The sequence below is a fragment of the Macrobrachium nipponense genome, chromosome 27 (genome assembly GCF_015104395.2).
Source record: "Macrobrachium nipponense isolate FS-2020 chromosome 27, ASM1510439v2, whole genome shotgun sequence".
Lineage (NCBI taxonomy): Eukaryota > Metazoa > Arthropoda > Malacostraca > Decapoda > Palaemonidae > Macrobrachium > Macrobrachium nipponense.
Genome location: NC_087216.1, coordinates 16,019,550 through 16,047,183, shown reverse-complemented (window position 1 = coordinate 16,047,183; position 27,634 = coordinate 16,019,550). Strand labels below are relative to the sequence as shown.

General features: G+C 35.2%; 2 protein-coding genes across 4 annotated transcripts in view; one reads left to right on the top strand and one right to left on the bottom strand.

The window, feature by feature from the left end:
• LOC135200861 (uncharacterized) overlaps positions 1-24,420 on the top strand; it is a 167,942-nt gene extending 143,522 nt beyond the window's left edge. For all 3 annotated transcript variants that reach the window (XM_064229569.1, XM_064229568.1, XM_064229567.1), the window contains 2 exons: positions 14,721-14,874; positions 15,178-24,420. In XM_064229569.1, the coding sequence (XP_064085639.1) occupies positions 14,721-14,874; positions 15,178-17,566 (2,543 nt within the window). In that variant the 3' untranslated portion in view covers positions 17,567-24,420. The remainder of the gene's footprint in view (positions 1-14,720; positions 14,875-15,177) is intronic.
• The window catches only part of LOC135200511 (calponin homology domain-containing protein DDB_G0272472-like), a 63,793-nt gene continuing 58,240 nt past the window's right edge, over positions 22,082-27,634 (bottom strand). Inside the window, 1 exon segment of the mRNA XM_064229161.1 lies at positions 22,082-22,294. Coding sequence (XP_064085231.1) covers positions 22,082-22,294 — 213 coding nt within the window.

Genomic DNA, 27,634 nt, shown 5'->3' with positions numbered 1-27,634 from the left:
TTTGCTGTGGGCTTAGCTTCTATAAACACAAAAGAATTCATGATTCATTGTCCCTGTTAAGCACTTGCCACCTAAGAGGCTGTTTATCCTACCTATACGTTTTACAGAAGAATCGGGTTGTGGTTAGCCAAAGTTAATGTTCTACCATTAACTCATTGTTCATAATTAGCCCTTCCCATAGTTATGAAATTCTCCAAGATGAAATAGTCCTGAAAGGCAATAATTATAGGCCTGAAAAGCAAAAATTATAGGCTTGGAAACCTTTGTTTATATAAGATTCAAGATAGTCAGAATCATGGCTTATAATGCAAATTCTGTGCATACTTCAGGAATTGAAAGGGCATGAGGTTTAACAGTCCGTGTCACATGGTAGTGACAATTTTTACCTTGGCAAAGGTCAAGAAGGTTCATTCTGCAAAGAAACAATGAGATTGCAGGCAGCCATAGGAAGAGTCATATTTTTTATTAGTCTCAATCACAAGCTTCCAACATTTTGCACTGCTTGTCCAGGTCTAGCATATTTGACAATAGATATGCGTGTGTATCACGGGACAGCTTGGTTGGAAGTTTGCATCTTCCTTCCATTGAGCATGATCTGACACATATAGACAAAGCTTTGTTTATGAGTATCAAAGTGGTCGGAGCTGCTGTAGTAGTTGGAGGTATTGAAATTCCACGGGGACTTGAAAATGCTGAACTTCACACCTGAGTCTATCCAGCAGTATCTTAAAAGTTTTACCGTCATCATCTACCAGGTAAAACTTGATGAGTGATTAGTACAACAAAAAAGTATCGAGTCAATCAATACTACTATTTCTCAGATAGCTGTCTCGTTGTTCCAGAGACAGAAGAAGGAGTTATTGGCCACAGCCTTAAAAGGTTTCAAGGGTGCACTTTCTCTGGATATTTACAGTTTGGACCTGACTGCTTTTGAAGGCCATATAATCCCATAGACAGGTCTATCATTGGTCCCAGGAAGTTTTTTGAAGCCTCCATAAGGACCTTTACTTCCTGCTTCTCTGACTTAGTGCTAAAAATGAATGCAAGTATTTGGCAGTTGGTAGGTCTGACCTTTAAAGCTAAATTTATCCAAATCCCATACTGTGCAAAGGACAAAGGGAATCCTCTCTTTTGCTTTTCCAAATTCTTTGGCTTTGTCCAAACAATTTGCCTGTACGTTACCTCTGAAGAACCAAGTAGTTCTAGGGAGGTACTTCCAGACATTCTTTTTTCCCTCATGGTGGAACAGAAAGGAAATAACCAAAAAAATTCTATTCCACTTAGGCTTATACAAGTTATTTCAGCGATTCAAGAGATGAGTGATGGCAAAGCACCACAGTTACAATGCTTATCCATCAGATCATAGCCTTTTCAACTTCCTTACTTGTTAAGCATTTCATTCATCTGACATTGTTTTAGTTGCTGGCATTTGGTGGTTCCAAAATAGGTTTTTAAGCTTTTATCTCAGGAGCGGTGGTTAAAGTAATTCTTGCTGGATTCTGTGGTAGCAGCATGATAGATGTTCCCAGCTTTTTGTAAGTTCCCTAGTTGTGTATCATTTGTCTTGGACCATAATTATCCTTTGTTCATATGCAGAACAAACCTTTGGTCTTAACAGTAGGATAATATTCCACTGCCAGCTGGAAACCAGTTAAAAACAATCAAGGATTGTGTTTCTCAAAAAGGGCTTCTCATCCACACTTGAAGAATGTGCACAGTAGAGTGAGGAGCATTGATAAGCACCTCAAATATAGGAGTTGGAAATATTTGCTTTGTTCACCTATATGTGTCCCATGCAATTAAAAACTTTTATGATTAAATGGTTTGTGATAACAAATGGCTTATTATAAAATGGGTTTATATAAGAGAAAAATAGTGAAGATACTGTGAAATACTCCAACCTCATGACATCACATGGAATCATTTTTTATACCACAATGGGCCACATCCTAAAAACTTTGGATGATTGTGTTTGTTGTGAATCATCATTGGATTTTAAATTTTTTAGTTTGATTTTGAAGTGAATTAGTTTAACTGAATGTATTAAAACGTGAATTGCCTCTCATTGAAGGGGAAGGGGAAATTGTTGATGACTTTTCTTGAAGTGGACAAGGATTATGGTGAGTAGCAAATATTTGTATTTGTGCTTTTTCATGATTAATTCTTTTGTGCGCAGATTTGTTGTGTGTGAAATAGAGGGTATTCAGTTAATGTTGGGTCTAAAAAATTTTTGCTCTAGTGACAATATTTGGTTGGATAGGTAACAGTCTCATGGAACATAACCCTATGTTTTGTATAAGAAAGACTGCTAGATAAACTGTATTACCTAGTTGTCTATGCAGTGTGATCAGTCACTATTGTATATATTCAGGAGGAAGAAAAAACCAACGTATATAGTATATTGGTGACAGCCCAAACCCTGCAATTTCTCCTTAAAAGAAAATTGTCATTGAACCTTTTAGTTACATCAGATTGTGTAGTACAATAGTATAGGTTATGTTGATGATAGAGGATAACCAATTCTTTTACGTCCTTTGGCAGTGACAACTTCCCTTTAGCAATGGCCAGCAAAGTAGGGATCTGGAGATCTTTGTAAGCATGTACTGTATAGTACTGCTGTCTGCTTGCCTTTCCTTTTATTGTTTTGAGGACAGGAATATGGGATGATTCATATGCTTAAAATCAGGTTATTATGGCTAATGGGGTTTGTATGACAAAAAGTTGTTTTTTATGATTTTTTTTAATGACTGTTTTTTGTTCTTATGCGCTTGCTCCCCATTCAGTACACTCTTCAACAAGTAATGTATAGACGTAGTATACTTGTTCCACATTCAGTACACTCTTCAACAAGTAATATATAGACGTAGTATACTTTTATGCTTTACAAATCTTGAATGATAATTATCTCTTATTTGTTTTTTCAAGAAAGATTTCCTTCAAGTCCAGATAAGCTTTGTTGCCACATTTTTTCTATTTTTTCCTCTTCCTGTCTTTTTTTAGTTGAACTATCAGTAAGGGTTGCTGAATAATGTAAAAGTACTGATGTGGATATGATACTGTATGACCTTCAAGTGTAAAGCACTGCTGCCAGTGCTGATTCTTTTATAAAAATACTGTAAGAGTTTCCATTTACCTGAAAGTTGCAATTGTGTTCTAGTACTAGTAATAAATCCTCATCTTGGGGAAAAGTCTGCACCACAATTCTGGTGAAATGGATTATTCCATTACTCATAATTCCTCTACAACTAATATCATTATTGTCATCAACATCTATAGTTTTTGTCAGATTTTCCCTTTACAGGGTAAGACATGAAATGGGTTTTCTCCATTGTCTTCTTTTATGTACACTTCTGCAAAAATTCCATCTGGTCCAGGGCTTCATCTGTGCCATTTTTCCATGGTGCTTGAGCTTTTCTACTTCCCCTGTCTTAGTACTTCTATATATATTACTATTCTGACTAAGTGTTCCTTATCCCTTTTTATTGCATGTCCATACCATGTCAGTCTCTGAGAACTCAGTTTATTTTTCAGCACTGGACACTGCATCTTTCCACAATGTCCTCATTTGTAAGGACATTTCCCATGGAGCTCCAGCCTTGAATCTTTGCAATCTGTAGTCAGACTATTTCAAAACCATCTTCATTACTCATTGAGTAATGCAGGTCTTTTTCCCTCGTCATAGGTTTACTACCAGAATAATTTTTTTTTTTTTTACCAGGGATCAAGCAGATTCTCTCCACTTCATCCAGGATGTTGCTATTTTTCTTATTACCCTCCTAATATCTCGATTTTTTCACAGTTCAGTGTGTCTCCAAGTTAACATAAAAATACTAATCTTCTAAGGCTTGTCTTTCTACTACAACATGGTGCTCCACCTCCCTTTATTGTTTTCTAATATAGATTTTGGTCACTGAAAGTCCCGTATATGTATATTTTACAGTATTTTTCCCACAATTATCATCTTCCTTGTCATCGAAAGGCAATCATGATAAAGTTCCATAAGCCTTGAATCAGATTTGCCTTCAAAACCTTTAGTGGCTGTGATTTTGATATAGATTTAGCCTTGACAGTTTGCAGAGGTGTAATGATGTTACACTGTTCATTTTCAAACATCTTGCTACAATGTTAAGGGTTTTGATGCTACAAAGCAGTGCAGAATGGTCAGTTCATGAGGCTGCGGTGTGATAAACAAAAATCCTAATAGTAATTAAAAGATGGAAAAGTGGTAGGGAAAGAAGATTAAAAATCATGATTGTACCTTTCCTTTTTGCATCCTATCTAGTCCCTCTTAGATTTTTTATTATGTATACACTGATTTAAATTTAATCATCTCACCATGTCACTTTTCCATCTTTTAAGTATTAGGTTTTTTGTTTAGCATGTATCAGCTCTCAGGAACTGACCGTTTGGCATTGTTTTGTAGCATCAAAACCCTTATTGTGTTTTCTTAAGTTTTGCCAAAAAATAAAAGTATGAAGGAAGGAAAGAAAGGAACATCAGAGTTACAAGTATACTGTATCACCAAGTACAATATACCCATAAACATTTTTAAGGGTACAGTACTTGGAATAATTTTCAAATAATTTCAAGTACCATATTATTAGCCATGGACAGGGAGGGTGGGAGTGTAGTATTGCACAGTATACAGTTGGATAATCAGTAGTCTTGGTTTTGAAGGAGTACTGCCTTACTTGCAAAGATTTAAAAAACTGGAACAGTCTTGCCAGTTAACTTCCATTAGCAGTTGATTGCAGAAAAATGTTAGGGTGGGTGGTGAAAGCAAATTTACCATATCTCAGTATGTAATGTATATTTATTAATTTTTTCATATTCATACCTGCATTTCACTTATAGAACTTATATAACACAGTAATCATAAACCTTTTTGTCTTAGATTTTCTTGCAAGATGTTAATAGGAAAAAGAATGTAACGTAATGATAACAATGATAAATATTAATGCATGAAGACAATTAAAAATAAATATGCAAACACACCAGTCTCATTTCCCTAGTTTTATTGCTTTTTTGTGGTACTGTAGAAAAATTTAAACACTTTCACTAAGGAAAATATACAAGTGTTGAAGAAAAAATTTTTTTTTATAAAGTAAAAAAATCAAATATGTACTGTACTATTCATAAAGAAACTGCTAAAAGTTTGGGAGCAGTGAAAAGTGCAGTTAACATTCAGGTTTGCATAGGTGAAAAAATATAAACAAAGAAGCAATCTATATGATGATGATGGAGATTGTTTTTATGGTTAACTATGACTTAAGTATCTGAGGGCTTCACTTCCTGTCTGGGTTGAATGAACTTTGTGAATGAAAGTTGTTTTTTAATTTAACAACAACCTGAATAATGACTGTGGTTTTGAGTTTTGTACTCATTCATTATTTTAAAAAACCATACATTTATTCCTTCGAGGCATCAGAAGCATTTATAGATAATTCTCAAAATGCTAAGAAAAAATCTTTTGGATAGAAGGTGACATTGAAAGTACTAGTATTGACTCAGTAAGTGGTCATTTTTATATTTGCAAAATTCCATCATCTGTATAAGTCTGATGCATACAGTAGTAGATCTTTTGGATATGACTGTTGTCATTCTATTTTGTTGTTATTTTGAGTAAGGCTATTTGTAGGCTTTGATATTTCGGTGGTACCTCGAGATACGAAAGGCTGTACTTACGAAAAACTCAAGATACAAAAGCAAATACGAAAATTTTTGTGGCTCTACATACGGAAATTGTTCAAGATACAACAGGTTGTTGCTGTAAAGTCCGAGATTCGTCCGGACCACCGATAACAATTTTAAAACTTGCGTGCCTCCAACTGAGTAGACTCGCCACCATCCTCCCACTCTCCCATTGGTTCCTGATGCTAGTCACCGCCATGAGATCCTTCTCTCCTATTGGTCAGCATCCCTCCCATGATGCATCTACATAGCGGCGTGCTTCTTCGGCCACTTCACGGCATCATCGGTATCATTCACACGCGGTATTCGTTCGTTCTATACGATTTCGTTTATTAACGTAAATTCGTTAGTGATTTTGTTGTAGTATACTTTATCGTGTTGTGTGAGAACTTTACTACATATGTATACGTACTACATAACATAATTACGTACAGTATATACATAGTCATGGGTCCCAAAAAAGTTGAAATTCACTGAAAGAAGAGGATGCTCTCTTTGAAGACGAAGATAGAGATCATTAAAAAATATGAAGCTGGTATGCAATTGAGTGTGATCGCCAAGGAATACGGCCGAAATCCATCAACAATGGGCACCATCCTTAAGCAGAAGGATGTCATCAAAGCAGCTACACCTTCCAAGGGCGTGACTATTTTGTCCAGCAAGAGGACCCACGTGCACAATGAAATGGAAAGGCTTCTTCTGGTCTGGATAAAAGACAAAGAAATCGCTGGCGATACAATAACGGAGATGGCAATCTGCCACAAGGAGAGCGCTATTTTCGGCGATTTGATTGCCCAGGCCGAAGACGACGGAGGAGAAGGGACATCAACGCCAACCCGTGAGTTCAAGGCTTCACATGGGTGGTTCGAGAAATTCCGTAAACGGACTGGCATCCATTCGGTGGTGCGGCATGGGGAGGCAGCCAGTTCGGACACGAAAGTGGCCTAAGCCTTTTTTAAGACGTTCGATGAGATGACGATCAACGAAGGCTACAGTTCTCAGCAAGTCTTCAACTGTAATGAGACTGGCCTTTTTTGGAAAAAAATGCCTCGTCGGACGTACATCAAGCAGGAAGAGAAGAAGCTACCCGGGCATAAGCCTATGAAAGACAGGCTTACGCTCGCACTTTGTTCCAACGCCAGTGGGGATTGCAAGGTGAAGCCCCTACTTGTCTATCATTCGGAGACTCCTCGAGCCTTCAAGGCCCACAAAATGCTTAAGGAGGAGCTTCCAGTGATGTGGAGGGCTAATGCAAAAGCCTGGGTAACGAGGCTTTTTTCACCGAGTGGGTAAATCTGTGTTTTGGCCCAACAGTGAAGAAATTCTTGTAAGAGAAGCGCCTCCCTCTGAAATGTCTGCTGGTGTTGGACAATGCCCCTGCTCACTCTCCTGGCCTCGAGGAAGATATCCTCCAGCCCATGGACCAGCAAGTGATATCAAACTTCAAGAAGCTGTATACGAAACATCTTTTCAAGAGATGTTTCGACATCACCGATACCACAAACCTCACCTTGCATGAATTTTGGAAGGAGCATTTCGATATCGTAATATGCATCTGACTCATCGACCAAGCTTGGCAGGAGGTTTCGAGGCGAACCTTGAATTCCTCGTGGAGGAAACTCTGGTCTGATGCCGTATCCGCCCGAGACTTCGAGCGATTCAACGTAGGCGAAGCTGGTGCTGCAGATTCAGGAACAGTTGATGATCCTGAAACTGTTTCGCAACCAGATCTTGATGAGATTGTTGCACTCGGCAAGTCCATGGGGCTGGTCGTCGACGAGGACGACATCAATGACCTTCTCGAGGAGCACCAAGAGGAGCTTATGACGGATGACCTGAAGGAGTTGGAGGCCATGCAACATAACGTCGTTCAATAGGAGTTCTCTAGCAGCGGCGAGGAGGAGGGCAACGACTCTATGACAACGGCAGAAATTAAGGATGCTCTAGCTGCTTTTCATAAGGTGCAATTATTCATGCAAAAGAGACACCCCGAAAAGGCTTACACAGGTCATATGCTTGCACAGTTCGATGACGTTTGCCTGAGTCGTTTCAGGAACATTGTCAAAAGCAGGCAGAAGCAATCTTCCTTGGACAGTTATTTTTTAAAGAGGCCTTTACCTGCAGGAGTAAGCAAAAAGGAAGAACCAAGTGATACTATGAAAAAACAGAAAGTTGAAAGTGGTGAGAAAAAAATGTAAAGTATAAAAAAGTAAAAAAAAAAAATGTAAAAGTCAAAAAAAGGCCCAAAAGTTTTTTTTTTAATTTTAAGTTTTTTAAAGTTAAGTGTTATAGTTTTGTTAATGTGTTTTGTAAAGTTTAGTTTATGTTTTCCTTACATTTTTTTATGTGTTTCGTAAAGTTAAGTGTATGTATCTGCCATTTGTCCTCCTCCTCTGTCGCCACTTTTGCAGATAGCCTCACTCGAAAGGTAAGCTTCCACATTTTACTACATACATACGTATGTACGTACAGTATTTCTTGTATACCATTTACACTAATACACTTTATTTCCAGGTACTATGTAGTACATATTAGCAGTACGTATTAAGTTAGGTATTGAATGGCCCAAATTGTTGTAGTATTTCATTGTTTATAGGTCAATTTAGCTTTATTATGAAATTTACTGGGGTGTTTTTGGAGGGCTTGGAACGGATTAGCCATTTTACATGTAAAATGCGGTTCAAGATACGAAAAACTCATGATACGAAGGCCGCCTCGGAATGGATTAATTTTGTATCTCGAGGTACCACTGTATTTTGAACCTAACTATTATAATTTCTATTAGGTACTGTTTGAGCCTTCTTAGTGGTGGGCCCTATGATCAGCCCTTCATAGCCTCTTGTGGCAAAATTTTTAATTTTGAGCTTTTGTTTGCAATAAGTTAAGTAGCCTCTTTTTGAGAGAGAATGTTCATCACTTAAGAAGTGTATTGCCACTTACATTTCACACAGCCTCTAGATTTTTTTGCCATATGACAAAAATACCTGACATACATTATTTTTATGGGTATTTAATGGTTTGTGTCAGTCCAGCTATTTTGCTTTGTAATTTTTTCACATTTTTTCTAATTTTTCCTTTTATACCTTCATAGCAACAGATGTGTTTGCATGGAAATGCATTGTCTCAAATTGTGCATATATTGAAGTTTTTTTTGTGTGAGATGAATGAATTCATAATAGAGCATGCAAGAGTCTCTTACCCAGATTTGCATTTGCTATCTTAAAAAATTTTTGCAGCATATCTTAGATAAGGTTAGTACATATGTTATACTGTAGATGGTGAATTTTTTTATGGGTGGGTAAAGAAAGACTTTGTGATGTACACTGCATGTGTATTTTATTACCGTCATCCTGGTTTGGAGAAATGTGTTATAAGCACCATATATCCTTAACAAATCAGTTCTTCAGAATCTCTACCCGACCCTCCTGCTTTTCCTATTATCACCTGGTATTTCATAAGGTGTACTTTTTTGCTAACACACATTTCACCACCATATCTTTTTCCAACTTAATATTTTCTGTCCTTTTTTCATCTTGATGGTATTTTTGCATAGGTGTGTGCATCATTGTGAATCTGATCTTAACTTTATCCTAATTATACAACCCACCTTTACGTTTGTTATATCTTGGTTATTAGTCATATGTATGGCAGACCTCTTGTTTACTGTAAAATGCTGTAGTATTGCTTGTAGTTCTAAGAACAGCACTGGTGAAATACATGATGCTAGGTTACGATATTGCCATCATGGGTTCTTTATCATCGTTGTGATTTTGAAATTACGATATTGCCATCATGGGTTCTTTATCATCGTTGTGATCTTGAAAAGGGCATAGACGAAAACATTATCTAAATAGGAATTCATGTAGAGTATGCAAGGCAGAAAAAAGTAAATAGAACTCATTTAGCATTCAACCCAGGAAAGGAAGAATTTGCCATAAAAACATTTAATAAGGACAGTGAAGTTTTGATGAAGCCAAAGTTATATTAGCATGAAGGTTTTTTGTTTTCATTTACTGAATTGTAAAGGTCTGAAATTTTGTTCTCAGATGATTACATCTTTGATTGGGTGTAATGTCTGCATGATTCTTTTAATAGCATATTGATATTAGCATAATTCTCTGTTTTTGAATATGAGATGGAAATAGAACAGTCTTGTAAAGAGTCACCACAATTACATGCAAAATTATCTTTTGGCTCTTTTTTTTCTTGGTTGAGAGGTCTTTGTCCTACCCTCTTTTTACAGCCATGCTAATTAGAAGTATTTATATGAATATCATGGAGGTGATTTTTCCTTGAGTACAATAGCAGTTGCAGTACCTTTTATCTCATTGGATTTAAATGTGTGTTGATGCTCATCAGTTTTATTTTAGGAAAACTGAAAACTTTTTGCTTGATAGATAAACCCATTCTTTTTTACTAAATGCTGCTCTGAGATATTCATGATATCTGTCAGTTTATGAAAACTTTTAGCATATCGCTACATTGCTTCAGTATATGTAATGAAATTGAAAATGATAGCTGTTTGGCAGTCATTTATATTCTTACTGATTTCCTCAACCTCACATCAAGTTATTTCTTCATTAGGAAATTGAGTAGTGCAGGTCCATTCCTTTGAAAGGTATTTTTTATATATTGCTGTGGACTTCTCAAGACAGCCTCAGTCTTATCTTCAGCAGTATATTGAACAAAGATATAGGAATAGGTTATCTGTATACAAAACTGAGGGACAACAAGGTAGGTTGTAACCAGTCAGAATTCAGAGGTGGTGATGAACTTGAGCCAGAATACTGGCATTTGAAGGTAGAGCAGAGGTGGAAATATTTCTGTGGTCTTTGACAGATCAGCTGATGGGAGAAAGCAGCTTGGTTTCAGGTAATCTCAGATGAGTGCCAGGTAAAAAGTAGATGATGAAGTGTTGTAGAGAGGGTGAGGAATTTCCTGTACTGGAGTTGTATTGAGAGCTTTTTCTCTTCAATATGAATGAACTCTTATTAGGGAGGGGTGTCCAGAGTGAATCTTTAGATCAGTATTTTCCTTCCTGGTAACAAGAATGTCTTGTATGTAATGTCAGTCCTTATAGTGCCCTTTAATGGTGCCATCTTGGAGATGGCAGGTGGAACACCTAGATAGATGATCGCTTGTCATCCCAGTTTACAAAACTTTGTGCAGCTCCACCTCACTTTTCCATGACAGTTATAAAGACTGTGTACTATAAAAAAAGACACAGGATCTCATCCTGCAGTGCAATGCCAACCCCTTACCAGTCAAACACTTAATGACTAACATGGTATACGTACACACCAGTCAGTGAGGAGTATTGGGTGCACAAAGCCATGTATATTGGGATGACAAGGACTTCTCTGTCAAGTGCTGAATAAACTTCAATTACTGGAAACCCTCTGCACACCTGAGACCTCTACCTGACACTAATCTTTTTTTTCCCATCTCCAAATTGGTCAGACCTCCTGCAGCATTGCCACATCTGCCTCTACATTTGATATATTCTTGCCTCTAGTCTGAAATTAATCATCAACCTGAATTGTGACTGGTTGATACTCATTTGTTCGTCCCTTAGTCATGCATAAATGTAGTCGTTGTGTGTATCTGTGTTTGTAGTAAATCTGACTGATTATCTTGAGATATCCAACGCAAACTTTCAATGATACTTTTCTAATGACTGGGCCTTTCCTCGCTCTGTCTCACACTGAAGAAAGAATACTTTTGTGTAAACTTGATAAAATTAACAAGAAAATAATTGGCTGCCAACGGGTGTCATGTTTATTGTAACTGTAAGCGGGAGAAAATCTTCTATCAGTGATTTAAATCCTGCGCTTGAAAAGCAATTTGAGTTGCAAAGTGTTTTATTACTGATTATGGAGAATAGAAGAACTATGGATAAGGTTTCATGATACTTTTATCTCTATTGATTTCGTCTTGATGTTTGGCATATTTTTTCCCCTATCACATTGAAACAGAATTTTTCCATGTAAAAGTCTGCTTGGGCTCAAGCATTCATCGTTCTCATGTAGTTTAGCATGGCTTATCTCATTCCACATGCTGAATAAGCATACAAATTCTGTTTTTTAAATAGTATTGAAATTATTTACTATGAAAACTGCCAAGTTTATCATATAGATTTTTAAATATAGTAATATATAATGATGATGATAATACTAATGATAATAATAATTAATGTAATACTGTAAAGATCAGTTTGGAAGAATACATTAATTGCCAAGCATTGGGTAAAAGAGGCTAATTAATTAAGTAGTTTACTGCATGCTTTGAACATGTCCTCATAATGAAACTTTACTTATTATGTTTAAAAGCATTCTTCTCAAATCTTGATACTGGGCCTAGCAAACTTGATGACAAACGAGGAGAAAATTTAGGTAGTACTGCTTTTAGGTTTACATTTAGTCTTTATGGGAGGAACTTCAGAGATGAACTCTGTTTGTAGGTGTTTTAATTGCATACAAAATAATTATACTTCCATTCCGGTCAACATGTAATGTAAATGGAAAGATAGAAAATGAAATACTGTGACAAGTACCATATAGTAATAAGTACTGGATATCAATATCTGAATGTATTGTGAAAAATATTTATCAGATTTATGGAAACAAAGTTGTAATCTCTCTCTCATCCTAAAATTTCCTTCATTCCGGTGTGTTCAACGTGTTAATGTTCTTATATAAATTTATGCCTCAGTTCATCAATACATATATCTTTCATTTTTCAATACCAGATCAGCCTGCTTATTCCTTAAAACATCAGGCATGGTTTATTGTTTGGCCAAGGGGGTTTTTACGACTGCATGCCTTTTCTGTCATCAACCACAGTTATTGGCGGTGAGCCTCACCTTTGACTAAAAAGTCTACTTGCAAGGCAGCAGTTTCCACAGTTATTGGCTGTGGGCCTAGCCTTTTACTAACAAGTGAGACTACAAGGCAGCAGTTTCCACAGTTATTGGCAAGATAAAGTGAAGGAAGATATGTAGAGAAGAGGTTTGGTGGAGGATGATGATTTGATAGAAGGCACATCAGGCAACTGACCCCTTACTGTAGGGATAACGGTGAGAAAGAAGAAGAAAAGTTAAGCATTTTTATGAAGTTATAAGGGAAATATTTGTTGTTATTGATAACCACTCACAAAACTTAGCTTCATCCCTGCTAAATGAGTGAAATACTACAGTTTTGTGAAGATGATCAAACCTTGCCTGCCAACCAAATCGGGAAGTATTTCACTCATTCAGCAGGGATGAAGCTAAGTTTTGTAAGTGGTTATCATTAACAACAAAGATTCCCCATATAACTTCATGTGAAGGCTTAACTGATATTGGAAAAATGAAAGATATATTGATGAACTGCATAAATTTAAATAAGAACGGGTGAGAGAGTACAACTTTGTTTCTACAGTTGTATGATGGATTCTAGTTTTCAGTAAGGAAAGTCATTATTTTTCAACAGTGAATGTCTGTACAAATGTAATCCAAATGAATACTAATTCAAATTTTACTTGTGTGTCATTCAAGCGTGAATAATACGTACGGTAATCCCCAGTTAACGGCAGCCTCGGTTAATAGCAGTCCGGTTATATGGTGCTTGTCCAGCGCCATAAAATTGGCGATTTACGATGCCATAACAGGCCAAGTTTCAGTTTTCGGCCCCATAAGGTGCCAATAATAGAGTTATGGCACCATACCATACCTAACAGAGGCTTCATAAATCACTCAGTTTAATCTCTTCCCACTTTTAATAGTTGTCTGATATCACTATTGAACACTTTTTAGAAAACTGTTATCTGTCTCATTGGTAACTGTATGTGTACACTGAAACCAGACATTAGTAGTGCTATGTTTGCAAGCGTTTTATCTGGTTTGTGCGTTGGTGAGGTTTATGAAAAATTTGTGTAAAAACAGAGTATCATGAAGGAGGTTCCTTGTATCATTGCCTTAGAAATGTAGAAAAATCATCATAGATATGAAAGGTGAACTCTCAGGAAAACCAGATAGAAAGTAAATCACAGGTAACAATATTGCTAAGGAGGAAGGAAGAGATAAGGTCATGGTCTGTCTTTGAATAAATTGTGTGGTATTTCTAAGCATTTTTTGTCCATAATGGATTTGTAGGCATAAGATAAATCTCTACTTTTACTACTGATTCTTATAAAAGAAAATATTTTGCTGTGATTTGTAGCATCATTCAGTTTTCTTTGATTTTTCAGAGAAATTAATTTAATACTGTAGATTATATACATTTCTCTGTCTCTTCACAGAAGCATGCATAATCAGTGTATCATTATGAATGAAAATGATCAACCATTGTACCAGTCTTGTAAAACAAACTGCAGTGATATGTTTGGATTTACGTATATTTAGCATTGTTCTTGTATAATTTTATACATATTGTAAAAATTACTGAAGAATTAGGTAATGTGCATGGAATTTGATATTGCCATCTTATATTGGCAATCATTGCATGAAGTTTTGCAAATTCAGTTAGTATGTACAGTTAATGCAATGTATGAAAAATTTAACCTTACAATTTTCATTTTTACCTTATGTTTGGAGGATATAAGGCCAATATTTTCAGCCTTCATTTTTCTGTATTTTGTTGACACATTTTCTTGTCCTGCTGTTCATTTCCTAATTTTCATAGTGGACAGTTTCAGTTTATTCTGTAACACAATTATTCAGGAAGAGGTGCCATTATCATTTTTAAATGGAATTTGTAGAAGATGCATCATCTGAATGCATTTTATACAAAAAAAATTTAAGTATACACAGCTGATTTGTGCTGTTTGACAGAAATTCAGCCATAAACAATGACGTTCTGATTTTTTTTCAGAATTTTATGGCAGTTCTCCTGTTTTATATATAATTAAATGTCTACTGATAACGCTTGATACTGTGTTCATGCTTATTCTTGCATTTTACTGTACTTCTTTCTTTTATGATATGCATAATCCATTGTGTCCATGTATAGAGTGTCCTGTGTTTAGGTATTTAAGTGCAATCTTTCCTCCAGACTCTTCCAGGGAACTGATTCCAGGTCTTGGAGAAAGAGAGAGGCATTCAAGTGCATCATCTCATTGTTCCCAAGACTCCCAAGGAAATGCTGCTGAGCAAGCTTCTGGTGGTCACTCAGCAGTACTTTTTACACGACCTCCCCTTGAGGACAGGTAATTGTGGTTAATCTGAAAGTTAAAAATGAGATCATGGTAAGGCTGTACAGAATATACATTGATGTGCATGTTGGTTTGCAAGGGAGACTATAAATACTATGTACAACCAACCATCTTGTTTGTATTTTGTTTTATATAAAGTGTACTGTGTTTTACATTTACTAACTTCAGCTGTATGTTATAATTAGAACTATTGTTATTGTACTATAAAGTAGTTTAAAGAAGCCACTAAATTATTTCAGCTGTAAAACATTTTTAATATGAAATGGCAGTGAAGGAAAACATTTTTTATTCTCGCAGATCCAAATATGAGAAGTTACAAAATGCTCACGATGAAGAGAGTGAAGAGGAAGGAGATGATGGAGTCATCAGCCAACCCAGAGAAAGCCAAAAACAGTCTGTACCCCAGGTACAAGCAAGGAAAGCACTAGAGGGTCACTACCGAAGACGCCGTAAAGAAAAAACTCATAAAAGCCATCGCCACCATTCCAAAGAAAAAGATGCAGAAGGTGGTAAACCTGATGGGGTTTTTATTTGCAGTGTTTCGGATGATGATTCCATTGGGTCAGCGAGTGATTTAAAAGCAAGAATTAATGATGAATATGATTATGATAACTGTGACAGGGGTGATATATCAGAAACTATAAGTTCATCCGTCTATCATGCTGAATGTGAAAGTGTAACAACACATGAAGATGATGCAAGAGTAGAGGGATGTGATCCAACCCAGTTGGTTCGTCGTGGCCCAAAGCCAAGCAGAGCAGCTATGAGAGCTCGTGCAAAAGCTCTCCAAGAGCAAGAAAACAGAAAGTGCCCTCCTGATAGGTTGTTAGGTCATGAGTATGGTGAAAAACCCTTGCTTCAAGATGATGAATTAGATTCTGGTGAAGAAGAAGGTAAGTTATCAGAGGAGGATAATGATCACCAAAGTGAGCATCAACCAGTACACCAGCAGGATCAAGCCCCTCTCCGGTCAAGTATTTTTCAAGTCCCTAGACCTTTCAGGAAAACTTCTTTAGATGAATCTTATAAACAAAGAGAACATTGTGCAGATGAAGATGTATTTGCTTTAGCACCTTTCAAAACCTCCTTAAAAAAATTCAATAAAAAAGTATTCCATAGTAGAAGTCAACCTTCCAGCAACACTGTTTCTCCATTAGAAGCATCAAGTCAACTTGTAACACCACCTATGGCTAACACATCCCCAGCACCAGCACACATGAGCAGTCCTGAAGTATTAGAGCAAGTTGTTGAACCGATTAGATTGCCTGTACAAGCTGACATTATATACGAAGAGTCTCCAAGCGAGGAGTATCCTATATATGAAAATGTTGTTATCAATCCAAGCAATAGTACAACTGAAAATGGGGTAGTAGCTCCTAGGTATCATCATTATGAAAATATTCCAGGGCCTTATTCAGTCTTAGCTTCCTATGATACACCTGCTGTTGTTAATCCTGTTCCTACAAAAAATCCTTTTGTCAATCCTTTCATTGGTGATGAACAAGTTGTTTTGCCTACTGATGCAGTTGATCCCACACTTCAGTCATCAAGTTCTTGCATTAATGAACAAAATCACCCCTCTAATCAACAAAATATTGCTCAGCAACCAAATCAAGGTCTTATGTCCCATAGTATAGATTCCATTACACCAACCTCAGTAGTGGGATCAGTAAGTTCTCCTTCTTTGCAAAATACAGATCTTTTTGGTTCAACTCCATTTAGTGATGTAACTATGTCATCAGCTACACCAGTTGATACCAAAGAATTTTCTTCCATGAATCAAACAACAGTGAATGGAAGCATTGCACAATTTTCAAATAATACCCAGTCTGCATATTATACCCAACCAGTAGATGTTAATGCCCATATTCCTGTACACACATCCACACCACGCTCACTGAAAATTCAGCCAATGTCTGCAAGTAGAGAGACATATTCAACTGAAGTAGATGATGCAGACTTGTTTGGTGCTGTGCCTTTTAAACCTGTTATTGGTCATCACCAGAGACCATTTCAGAGTTCTTGTGGTAAGAGTCAGACTTTACCTGCCAATATGAATTCTGTGTTTCAAGCTCAGATGGCTCAAATGGCAAAGGAAGGTGGTCATGATAAATTTTTTGGAGATTTCAAGGCTCCAAAATCTCTTAGAAAATCAACTCCCCCTAGTTTCCGTAAACCCAGAACAACCCATCAGAAATTGTCCGATTCGGATACTTCTAGTGATGATGGTGTTGCGATGGCAAGCAGAAAACCAAAGCACAGAGACAGAAGTAAAGACAGATTGAAATATAAGAATATAAGTGAAGAATTTGAAGAAGAAAATATGATGGTTCTTCCAGTAAAACAATTTGGGCACTTGAAAAAGGAAAAAATCAGTAAAAAAGGTAAAAAACATGATAAACCTGACAAGAAAGTTGAGAAAACTGAAAAGAAGCCAGAAAAAAATTCAAGTTTTGAGTCAGCGGGAATCTCCAACATGAGCTTTGAAGATTTTACGTTAGAAGAAAACAGACGTGAAGTTGAAAGAAGCCGTCGAGAATCAGACAGGAGTCGACAGGAGATCGAGAAAGTAGAGGATTCATTACAAAGCCCTGAAGAAGATGATTCAGACTTGAGAATGACAGGTGGTACTAGATTTGGTTCATTAAAACGTGGCATAAATCCTTTTTCTAAATTAGGTCGTTAATAATGGTAGTATGGCATCGTGCTGTATATTCAACAAGAAATGATTCCAGGAGTAAGTAGCCTGTGGTGTTTTTCTTCCATAGATATATAGATGATAAAGCTCTAAATCTCTACTGTAGCTGGAGTGGAAGACTATTTTATGTAAATCTCCAATCATAATAGGTCCTTGACAATTGTGTGATATTGAAACAATTCTACAATGTTTTCCTTTGCTCTTGTTAGGCTAATCTGCTAATTATCTATACTTATAGCTACTTTTCATAAATTTTTTTACTGAGGTGGCAGAAACATATCTGGTTTTAATATAGAATTAAAGGGTGTTAAATATTGTTCACAGCATTTTTATCATGATAATTAGGATACCGTATATTTTAAAAGAGTATAGGAGTTTTTATGAATGTGGGATGCTTATGTTTTCTTTGTGGTAAACAGTTTTTTGGGTTGCATTTGTAAGGTATTGTTAACAACTTTTTCAAACCTGTTATGACTGACAGTTTAAATGTAAAACTGAAATCACCGCATAATAAATCACAATGTTTAATTCTGAACTGTACCAAATAAGAAACTCATGTGCTCAGTATATTTCTTTACTGTATTCCAAGAAGTTGTAAAAAGAATATATACAGGAATAATGTATCAAATAATATTATCAAACATACAACTTTTCATGTAATTCTGCAAAAAAAATGGAAGGAAATCAGAATAAGTGAAAAATTCATTTATTATGACATTGGTGTCATATACTAGTACATACTACATACCCCCAAAGAACTGTTTGGCATGAATTGACAGTTTATAAGCACCCAGTGTAAAGGTGATGCTGGGTAATCTTACCTGGGCATAATAAGTTTTTGATAAACATAAAGCCAATTTTTTACTGCAGAATGCCAGTATTGTTAAGGCAACTACTGGTGTTGTTATTAGTAAGTAATATAAGAAATCATTTTTTGCAATAATATACATATTGTAACCATTGTTTTGTTGAAATGACTGAGAAAAGTCAGATATTCCTTCACCATATGTGATAGCTAAGGTTTTTTTTTGCAGTGAATATGTAGACAAGAATTATTTATAACTTGAAATTATTTAATCATATGACTGGGTTTCATGATACTATTTTAAAGCATGGATGAAGCATTATTTCTTCACATGTAAATTCACTCTTACAGTTCAAGAGCTTTACTTTAATAGGAGTCGAGTGTTTACGACTCAGACAACAGCTGTTTGGCCACCTTCTCCATGTTCAATCATTTTTTATTTCTGTATTGTTGTTACGTATTTAGAATCTGCCTTGGTGAAAGAGTTATTGTCATTGTTTAGCATATGCTACTTAAAAACTCAAGGGAAATACTTTAGTAAGCATTATATACATGCATCGTAGGTGGCTAGATTCTACAATCACTGAAAGTCCATTACTGCTGGTACCTCTCTCAATCAAGTGCTAAAACCTCAGTAACCCATGTGATGATTGATGGCATAGTTAAAATATTTAGGAAGTAATTTATAATATGTATTCTGTATTGTGCAATGAAAACTACTTTCCTTTTATAGTTAACTTCCTTTACACTCCTGTTTGTAATACACTAAGGTAAATCATTATACAGTTTCAAGGAGTCCCGGGTAATGTCTAAACTTCAGATTGGTAATTCATTAAATTGAGTATATGTATTAAACTTTGCCTTATAGTAATGCTCATATACCAGATGTTCTTTGTACAAAGCACTTTCTTTTAGCAGGGCAGTATTGAATGTAAAGCATATAATAAAGTATAATTGTTTCAATATTTTATTGCGAATAAAGTGGCTGTGTAAGATTTTTATGGAAGTTTAAGCAGTATTTTTAAAGTAGTTGGGTTTTATTCCAAGAAAATTCAGGCAATACAAACACCATCGTTTGGATTTTCAAAAAGCTCCTAAAGTATGCAAGGAGATACAGTGTGACTGAAGTTCAGATAAGGCAGTGTCACTTAAACATGTTTCCTGGCTTTGTTTTGTATCTTGCCTCAAACCTTTGCACAAAGTGGCCAACATCTTCAGTAAAATTAAAGTCTCACAGGCATGGACTTGAGATTCTTTGTCTTACCAAGCATGCATGGCTTCAATTTTGCACCAACATAGGGAAAATATTGACTGCTAGGTGCAAAGCCTGCTGGCAAGATTCTTCTAAAAGATGCCAAGAAATGTTAATGTGTAAAACTGCCATAAAAATATCTCTTGTTACTGTTAACAGAAAGATTGTATTGTCTGATGGCAGCTAATGCAATATCTTTTTTTTCCAAGGATAATATTTTGTTTAATATTTTGTTGATGTGCTGAAACTGTGCTGAGATAACCTTAGCATTTTTATAACATTTGAAGTTTATATTTTGAAATTGTGAGATATTAGCATAATAGCAGGTTGCTTTTAAGTTGTCATTAACCTGGTGCATTGTCTGTTATGTTAGGTTTGATTTGTAGGGGGAAATAGATATACAGGTTTCTGCAGAAAGTTATTGAAAATAGTTTGATAGTTTATGCACTGGTAATTTGTTTGTGACCAAGATACAGTATATTTGAAATCAACATTCCAGTAAAGTATGAAAGACAAGAGACATTCCAAAGCAAAATTAATTTTTAATGGCAAATAATTCTGTCGTCTTAATCTTGTCTTAATGCATGTATTGGTAGGACATATTAAGCATGTATTATTTCCAAGTAAAAACATAATGGGTCCAAAAAATAATTCAGTGACTTGTTCTATGAAAATCATGATGCAAGTCTATAGTATGTAATTCATATACTATAGTACTATACAGTTTTGTTTATAAACTACATTGATGTTATTTCTTCTGTCCAAGCTTTAATATAAAACTCACAGGGAGAAGACATTCATCAACGTCTGTCTTTATTCAAGTGTTAAAATGTTTTATCAGTATTGCTTAAAGTAACAACTTACTACATATACAAATATCATTTTGCTTTAGAATTTTGTTAGTATTGGTTTAGCATTTTGCTTCTCTAAAGCTTCATGCTTTTTGAAAGTATTTATGAACAATTTGTTTTCCATGAATTAGGATCTATGAGCTGTACTGATAAGCTTCAGCAGTACATGTGCAATATTTTTCAGTTTCTGTCATGTGGCCAATTTCATATTTTCTCATGCTACCAGCAACTGGACTGACTATGGAAACAATCTTACCATTCATTTTTATTGATATTTTGGTAGATTGAGTAATTGTCAGGAAATGGAAGACTTGGTAGAATAGAATATTGTGTTGGCAAATGTACATATCAATGCCATTCTCACCCTTGAACAAGATCAAATGTTTCGTAATGATTGTGTTTACTTTACTCAGCAACTTTGTCTCATTATGCTTCACTTATTTATTGAAAACTTTCACTTTACTATACCTCTTTTTTAAACATCCAGTCAATCATTTTCATTTAGTTTACATTGTTTAATGTCGTTCATACGATATTAAAAAAATTAATCTTTTGGTTTTGGCATGTGCTATTCAAATCCTTACTTATCTGTATTGTTGCTGAAATATCCTTAATTTGTCCTGTTCTGTAGTCTGTTCATTTTTATCTTGAAATTTCACGTTTTAAACTGTGACCACTTTTGTTTTTATGTAAGGAAGTTTGGGCTTTGTTTATTCCAGATGAAGATGAGTTGTATGTTAACCCTGTTAGATTTTACAGTTAAAAAAAACTCCCATTTTACTTACTGTAATATGCATTAGTTTTGTAAAGCCAGGGACAGATTTTTTTTTACAAGTGGAGGAGTGCTTTCACTAACAACTCCTGCTTCTCTGGGAAATCTTTGCCTTACTTACTGCACTGACTTCACTTTGCGTTTGGTTTGCATTGCTCTTCAGTCTTTTCCACATTATTTTGATGTCATGAATAAAAGTTAGCCAAGTACTTTCCGGTTACAATTATCTTCACGTAGTGATTAACATTTGAGTGTTTAGATACTTTGTGCTTTTGTGAGTTTAGTGCAACACTGTATTTAAATTTTGTTGAACGCTTTACTTCTTATGTATGAGTATCCATCTTTTTCTGTAAATTTTGGAAGTATAAGAACAAAGCATTTGTATGACCCTTTTGAGAGTAAAGATATTTTGGCTTAGTGATCTGGTTAAATTGTTGAACTAACTTTTGTTTTTATAGTTTTAGTTCTTATTTTGTTAACTAGTTTATTGTAATTTAATATTATATCTGATTTTATGGACTTGTAGTAATTATAAATGTTCTGATGTATTTTTTGATAGCAAACCCTTCATGTCAGCCCTATGAGAGTTTCTAATTACATTATTTCTAATGTTTTTGATTTCAAGGAAGCAACTGCTTTGCATATATGTAGCTCATGGCCGGAGTATTCTGTCTGACTTCCTTGTTAACTGTGAGAGTAGGAGCTAGAGGCAAATTTTTGAGGGGACTAGTATTTGCATTCCAGTTTGTTGAAGAACACCTTCCAAGTTGGCCTATCCATGGAGAATCCTTTTCAGGTTTCCTTGCCCAGTTAGAAAAACTGGTCAGCTTGTAGTCTCTGGTTGCTCTAATCCAGATTCCATCAAATTAGAGATGCTATAAAATTTTAGGGCTGTGATATTAAAAACAATGGATTTATATACTATATGAAAAGCAAGGACAGCATCAGAGGCCCAAGAGATGATAATGAGAACACTTGAAGTTGCTTGCCAAAGAATTCCCTTCAGAAACATTCTGAAGTGAGAATTTGTCGTCATCTATTAAGGAGCATTCAGATGGACATTAATCACATATGGAGCTATGTAATGTGACTGATACATGACCATAATGAGACAAGAACCACAGTCAGAACCATCATAATCAAATCCACCTTAACCAAAGTGAAAAAGGCAGAATTTGTGTTCAAGAGCAATAGAGACAAAAGAGAGAGGACTGGATTCGCAGGCACAGTGTATACAGCTGAGATCAACTTGTCCAAGTGGGAGACTTCATGGATTATGTTCAAATGTTCAAAAACAATATAACTAAAAGAGAGGAGACCAGATTTACAGTCAAGCTGTTAAGATTGAAATACACAAAACTGATGCAGAAAAATGTCAGTTTTGATCAACTTGACTGGGAAGGAAACTAAGGCCAAAGATAGGCTAACAGGGTCTGGATTTGCATAGTTAGAAGTGTGAGACAGGGTTGAGATCAGGACTGATATGATTGAGAATGATAAGTACTATACAGAGACTGTGATTATTAACTGTACACAGATGCAACCAAGAGATTATCTGTGAGCTTTGAAAGGGGTGCCACAACTATTGGAACATGCAACTTAGTTGTAGATCAAGTAAATATTTTTGTATAGGTTACTTTGCACTAAGTCAGGATTATCTTTATAGGTCTTATTGAAGAGCAATGTTTTTTGTTACTCAAGGTATTGTAATAAATAATTGTGGTTGCAATCTATTACAAAAGATGTCATACCTCACAAAATGGACACAGTGAGGAAAGCTGTTGAAGGTAGGTGGAAGAATAGTTATCTTTATAATCATACTAGTATATGTCTTTCTTGAACATAGTGATGCAAACATAAATCGGTCTTTGGTGGTTTCTTCTTAATTTTATGATGAGTAAGTCTGAGTCATCTTTTCAATATACATGAGCAGTTCTGGAGGTACCATGGATATAATTAAGCTTCAAGTACTTAATCCCAACTTTACAACATTGCCAATCGTTGAAATGAGACGTGGAACTTTTAACAAATACTGAGTTGGCATACATGAGGTAAGAAATTTGCGGGCATAAAAATGTGTAAATAAATTTTGTTAAGTGCTGAACAAATCATATCTATTTGTAGTATGTACCATCTTTCCACCCCTTCTAATTGATGTTCACTTATACACATATGCTGCTGTCAGCTTTCCAGAGTGATAAGTTAAAACAGCATGCCAAGTGAGGCAGGTCATCTCACTTAGCATGATTACTACTTTGCTTGCCTGTTCTTTAGCACTCCAAATGTTATAGTTGAAGTAAAATGAGACATGAAAATTACTCTTTAATTTTGTTTTTATTAGGAACTTATTCTCTTTTGGTTTTAGTATGATGGTACAGTGATATGGCTGTTAATATGTAAAGTCAGATGTTATGATGAGTTCTAATTGTTAGTGCTATTGTTTGCAAGTGCATCTAGTAGAAAGACTAGCCTGTATTCTGTAATCAGTATTAAACATTCTTATTAATTTGATATTAGAGTTTGTATTATGAATTAAACTGACTTATAATAAGAATCATGATTTTCTAATTAAATTCACATATGAGGTTCATATATCCATATTTTTCAAGTACCTGGTATATAACTCTGGTATATGCTGGTTAACAGGCTATGACCATAGCCAGCATAGTTGAAATAATTTGGATACAAGATGAAAGAAATTTCATTAGCATTTCTTGACTATTACTTTGTTTCATGAGACTTATGACAAGAGTTAGGGCCTTAACTTATCTGGTTAAACTATTTAAAATTGGTCATTAGGTTTAAATCAGCCATTGTCAAGTACTCTACATGTTTACTTGATGAATGTTTATTTGAAAAGTGTGTCTTGTGTTTTATATATTTTGTCCAGTTTATGGACAAATAATTATGGCTGGGCTCTACATTCAGTAATTTTCTGTTTAGACTTTCAGTGGAATTGTGAATTATCCGATTCATAATCCTATTGGTTAATATACTTATATAATTACAGCAGCAGAACATTGGTTATTGTTTGCACTACAACCACACATCATAAGTGCATGCCCAAATCAAGCAGCTGCAGCTGTAGTCTCGCAGATTGAAGGCCTTGAATAAATCATTAGTACTTTATTGTACTTAATCCTAGTATACTATATATGCACACAGCAAGTATGATTGCTATAAACGTGTTCAAAAACTTTATTTATTTATTGGATATTTTGAGCTAAAATACTTTTGAGTAAATTTTTTTTATTTTTAATAGCAATGATTGTATATTTTGTATCGTGTAATAGATAAAGTAAGTTATATTTTATGAATACAGTTTGTTTCACTCGATGCTCTGTATACATGCTAACCTTCTTTTTGGGGTGGGGTGAATATATGGTCCACTTTTTGTATTTGTCAATATCAGTCCCTTGTTTATTTGTTAAGGTTCCTCTAAGAGTTGAATTTCTTGGAACAGTGTTTTGAAAAGATCCAATTCTGTTTGTTGTGTTATCATCTTCATTACAAAAATATGGCGACCCCATACAGTTTTTTGGATGTAGGCTTGGAATGTGTGACCACAAGTGTATCACAGTATATTGCATTTGGCTGTCATAGTGTGTTTAAGGGGACTAGAAGGATTCTGTGCTTTGATGGCAATTTCATTAAGTTTTTTTTTTTTCCCTTTATGTCACTGGAAAGTGAAAGAAAGGGCTTTGAGGAAGGCAGCCATTGAGGTGACCAAGGAGGTTGAGCATTTTCTTGAATAGGATGATTTTAGTGTCTTGAAGGTATCTTAAGTGATTGCTTCATTAATTGACTTTAGTTTTATATCGTTAAGATTGTTGCAAATGACCACATGATAGCTTCCTAAGTTTACATCAATATTTATAGCACTCAGGCATATTTTCTGTTAACATATTTTTAATTAAGGTATTTTGGACATGGGTAAGTCTTTAGAGTATGTACATTTAAAAAAGTATTTTGATGTTGATGAAAGAATAATAAACATCATTAACAGATGTATGATGATAGAAATATATATTAAAAACTTATCAGGATCAGTCATGTGATGCTAAAGAGCTGGAGATAATTGAATTTTATTGCTATTAGTACTTTTAAACAGCTTGACAGCATTATGATTTGCAAATACTATTGTTCAGAAAATTTCATAAAGTTCCCCTATCAGTATATTGCTGAATTTATTATTTCTTTAAAAGCATTTGGCAGTAATATCTGTTTTTTATTTGCTTGTGTTTATACTACTTTTAGCTAGGAAAGAAGTGGTAGCCTAGTTATTTGCTTACTTTAGGTAGCATGGTTAAACTTCGCTGTATTAGGCCCAAAGTTTTTGAGAATCTGCAAAGGCATTTTGTCCAATCCTGTGTTACTGTTTCTTAATTATTTTTCAACCAAAAGAACACTTTGGTACTTTTGATGGGAGAATGTAGCATTATAAGTTGGAGGTTTTCACCCTCTATGGGAAATGAACTGTTTATACTCCAAAAACAAAATCAGTTGTCACAAACTGTATGTGTACCATTTTCATTCTGAATCTCATAGAATATTCAGTATCTATAATGGCAAATATACTGTATCTGTGTCATGATTACAAGTACTTTTTGTTAAACTGAAAGTACAGTAGAAATTCCTTTTATTTGTGTGATAATTCTTGGAAATAAATGGTGAGGTAATAGTATCGTAAAACTGATTTGTTTTTCCAACTGCGGGGAAATGTGATTCATGTTTATCCCCATGATAAAATTACGTAAATTGCGAGTTAAGCATTTTTAAGTTTAATTTTGTTTACACTTCATGCTAGTCATGATATAGGTTAATGAATACCCCTTTTGTTTGCATGAGACCAAGTTATTGAAATTTATTGGTTTTTGAATGTTTGTTGAATAGCATTTGATTAATACAGTATGCACAGTTAATTTATTTGTATAGCCATCCATTCTAAGCATATGAAATATATCTTGAAAATATATTATTTATTTATAAAACATGAAACAATAAAAACAATGAAGACGAAGTGTTTGTTCTTTAATCTTCCTGTCTTTGTATTTCTGTACTCAGTGGATATATGTACACTTGCAACAAGAATGAAAGATTGTTGGAAGATACTGACCAAAAAATGCAAGACTTCATGGTTGGAGTGCATTGTGAAGATATTACAAGGGAGGAAGTTGCCTAGGGATCTGATGTCAAGATGCTGGGAATAGATTTAAACCTCAGAGATTAAGATGGTTTTAACATTATGAAAAGGGCAGTGCAGCAATTACAATAACTAGGAAAGTTGTGATTGTGAGTGACAAGACTGACCAAGGGAATTCCTTGAAAATCGTGAAGAAAGGCCTTAGATGAAGACTCGGTCCCCCAAGGAATTCATGGAATATGTGCACCAGAGAGAACTTGTCTCATGAACCTGGAATAGTGGTAAGAGAAACTCAGTCATAATTATATTAACCTGGTTATCTTTACTAATCAGTTTGGCATTGTACAGGATGGTCATCAGTAACTTGCCATTGGTGGGACTTGACTTGTGCTCCAATTTTTCCATCATCACTGGTACTCAAGTTTTGTTGAAGAACCAGTTTTACCAGATAAAACTGTAGAATATATTTTTACCTTTGTCTAATATATATATATAAACTTAACTTGTTAAAGTACTCCAAGCATATAATAGAAAAAGCCATACATGAAGCAAAGAGCATTGTTTACAAACCCACAGAAAAAAAAATACACAAAAAAAGTAATAATCACTCACGTGGATAATTTACGAGAGATCACACAAACCTAAGGACCTTCCAACCCATTCATCTTCACTGGGGAAATCATTAATCAAACTTCAGCAGAAACCAGTTTCCACAGACATAGGTGCTTATGAAATCCCCTATAGTGATCGCGGCAATTTTCCATCATATAAATAACACAAACCATACCGTGTACTAGAACTTGTCCCGAATTTTATACAAGAGCAGCTGTTGATACAAATGTCAGATGGTAGAATCTTCACTGATAAAACAGCAAGATAGTAATAGGATCAACCTTTCCAATGGAGCCTACGACTGTGACCATATAGACAAGATCTTCCTTAAGGCAACGATGAAGCCGATTAAGACAATTAACAGAACCAATGTCGGCTTAGCAGTGACCCCAGGCATCATCTAAGGGCATATCACCCACCCACTCCTGTCATTTACTGCTTGATAAGGGTGGAAGCTAGTCCACCGAAATATAGTCCTTATCTTTAAACCCGAGTGTTTTAATGGGCCTTTTTTACTCGAGACATATCCTGTTTTAATGGAAGAATTTATCTACATGTGTGTGTATATATATATACACACACACACATTAAAGTGGCTTGAAATGCTGATAAAGCAAGCCT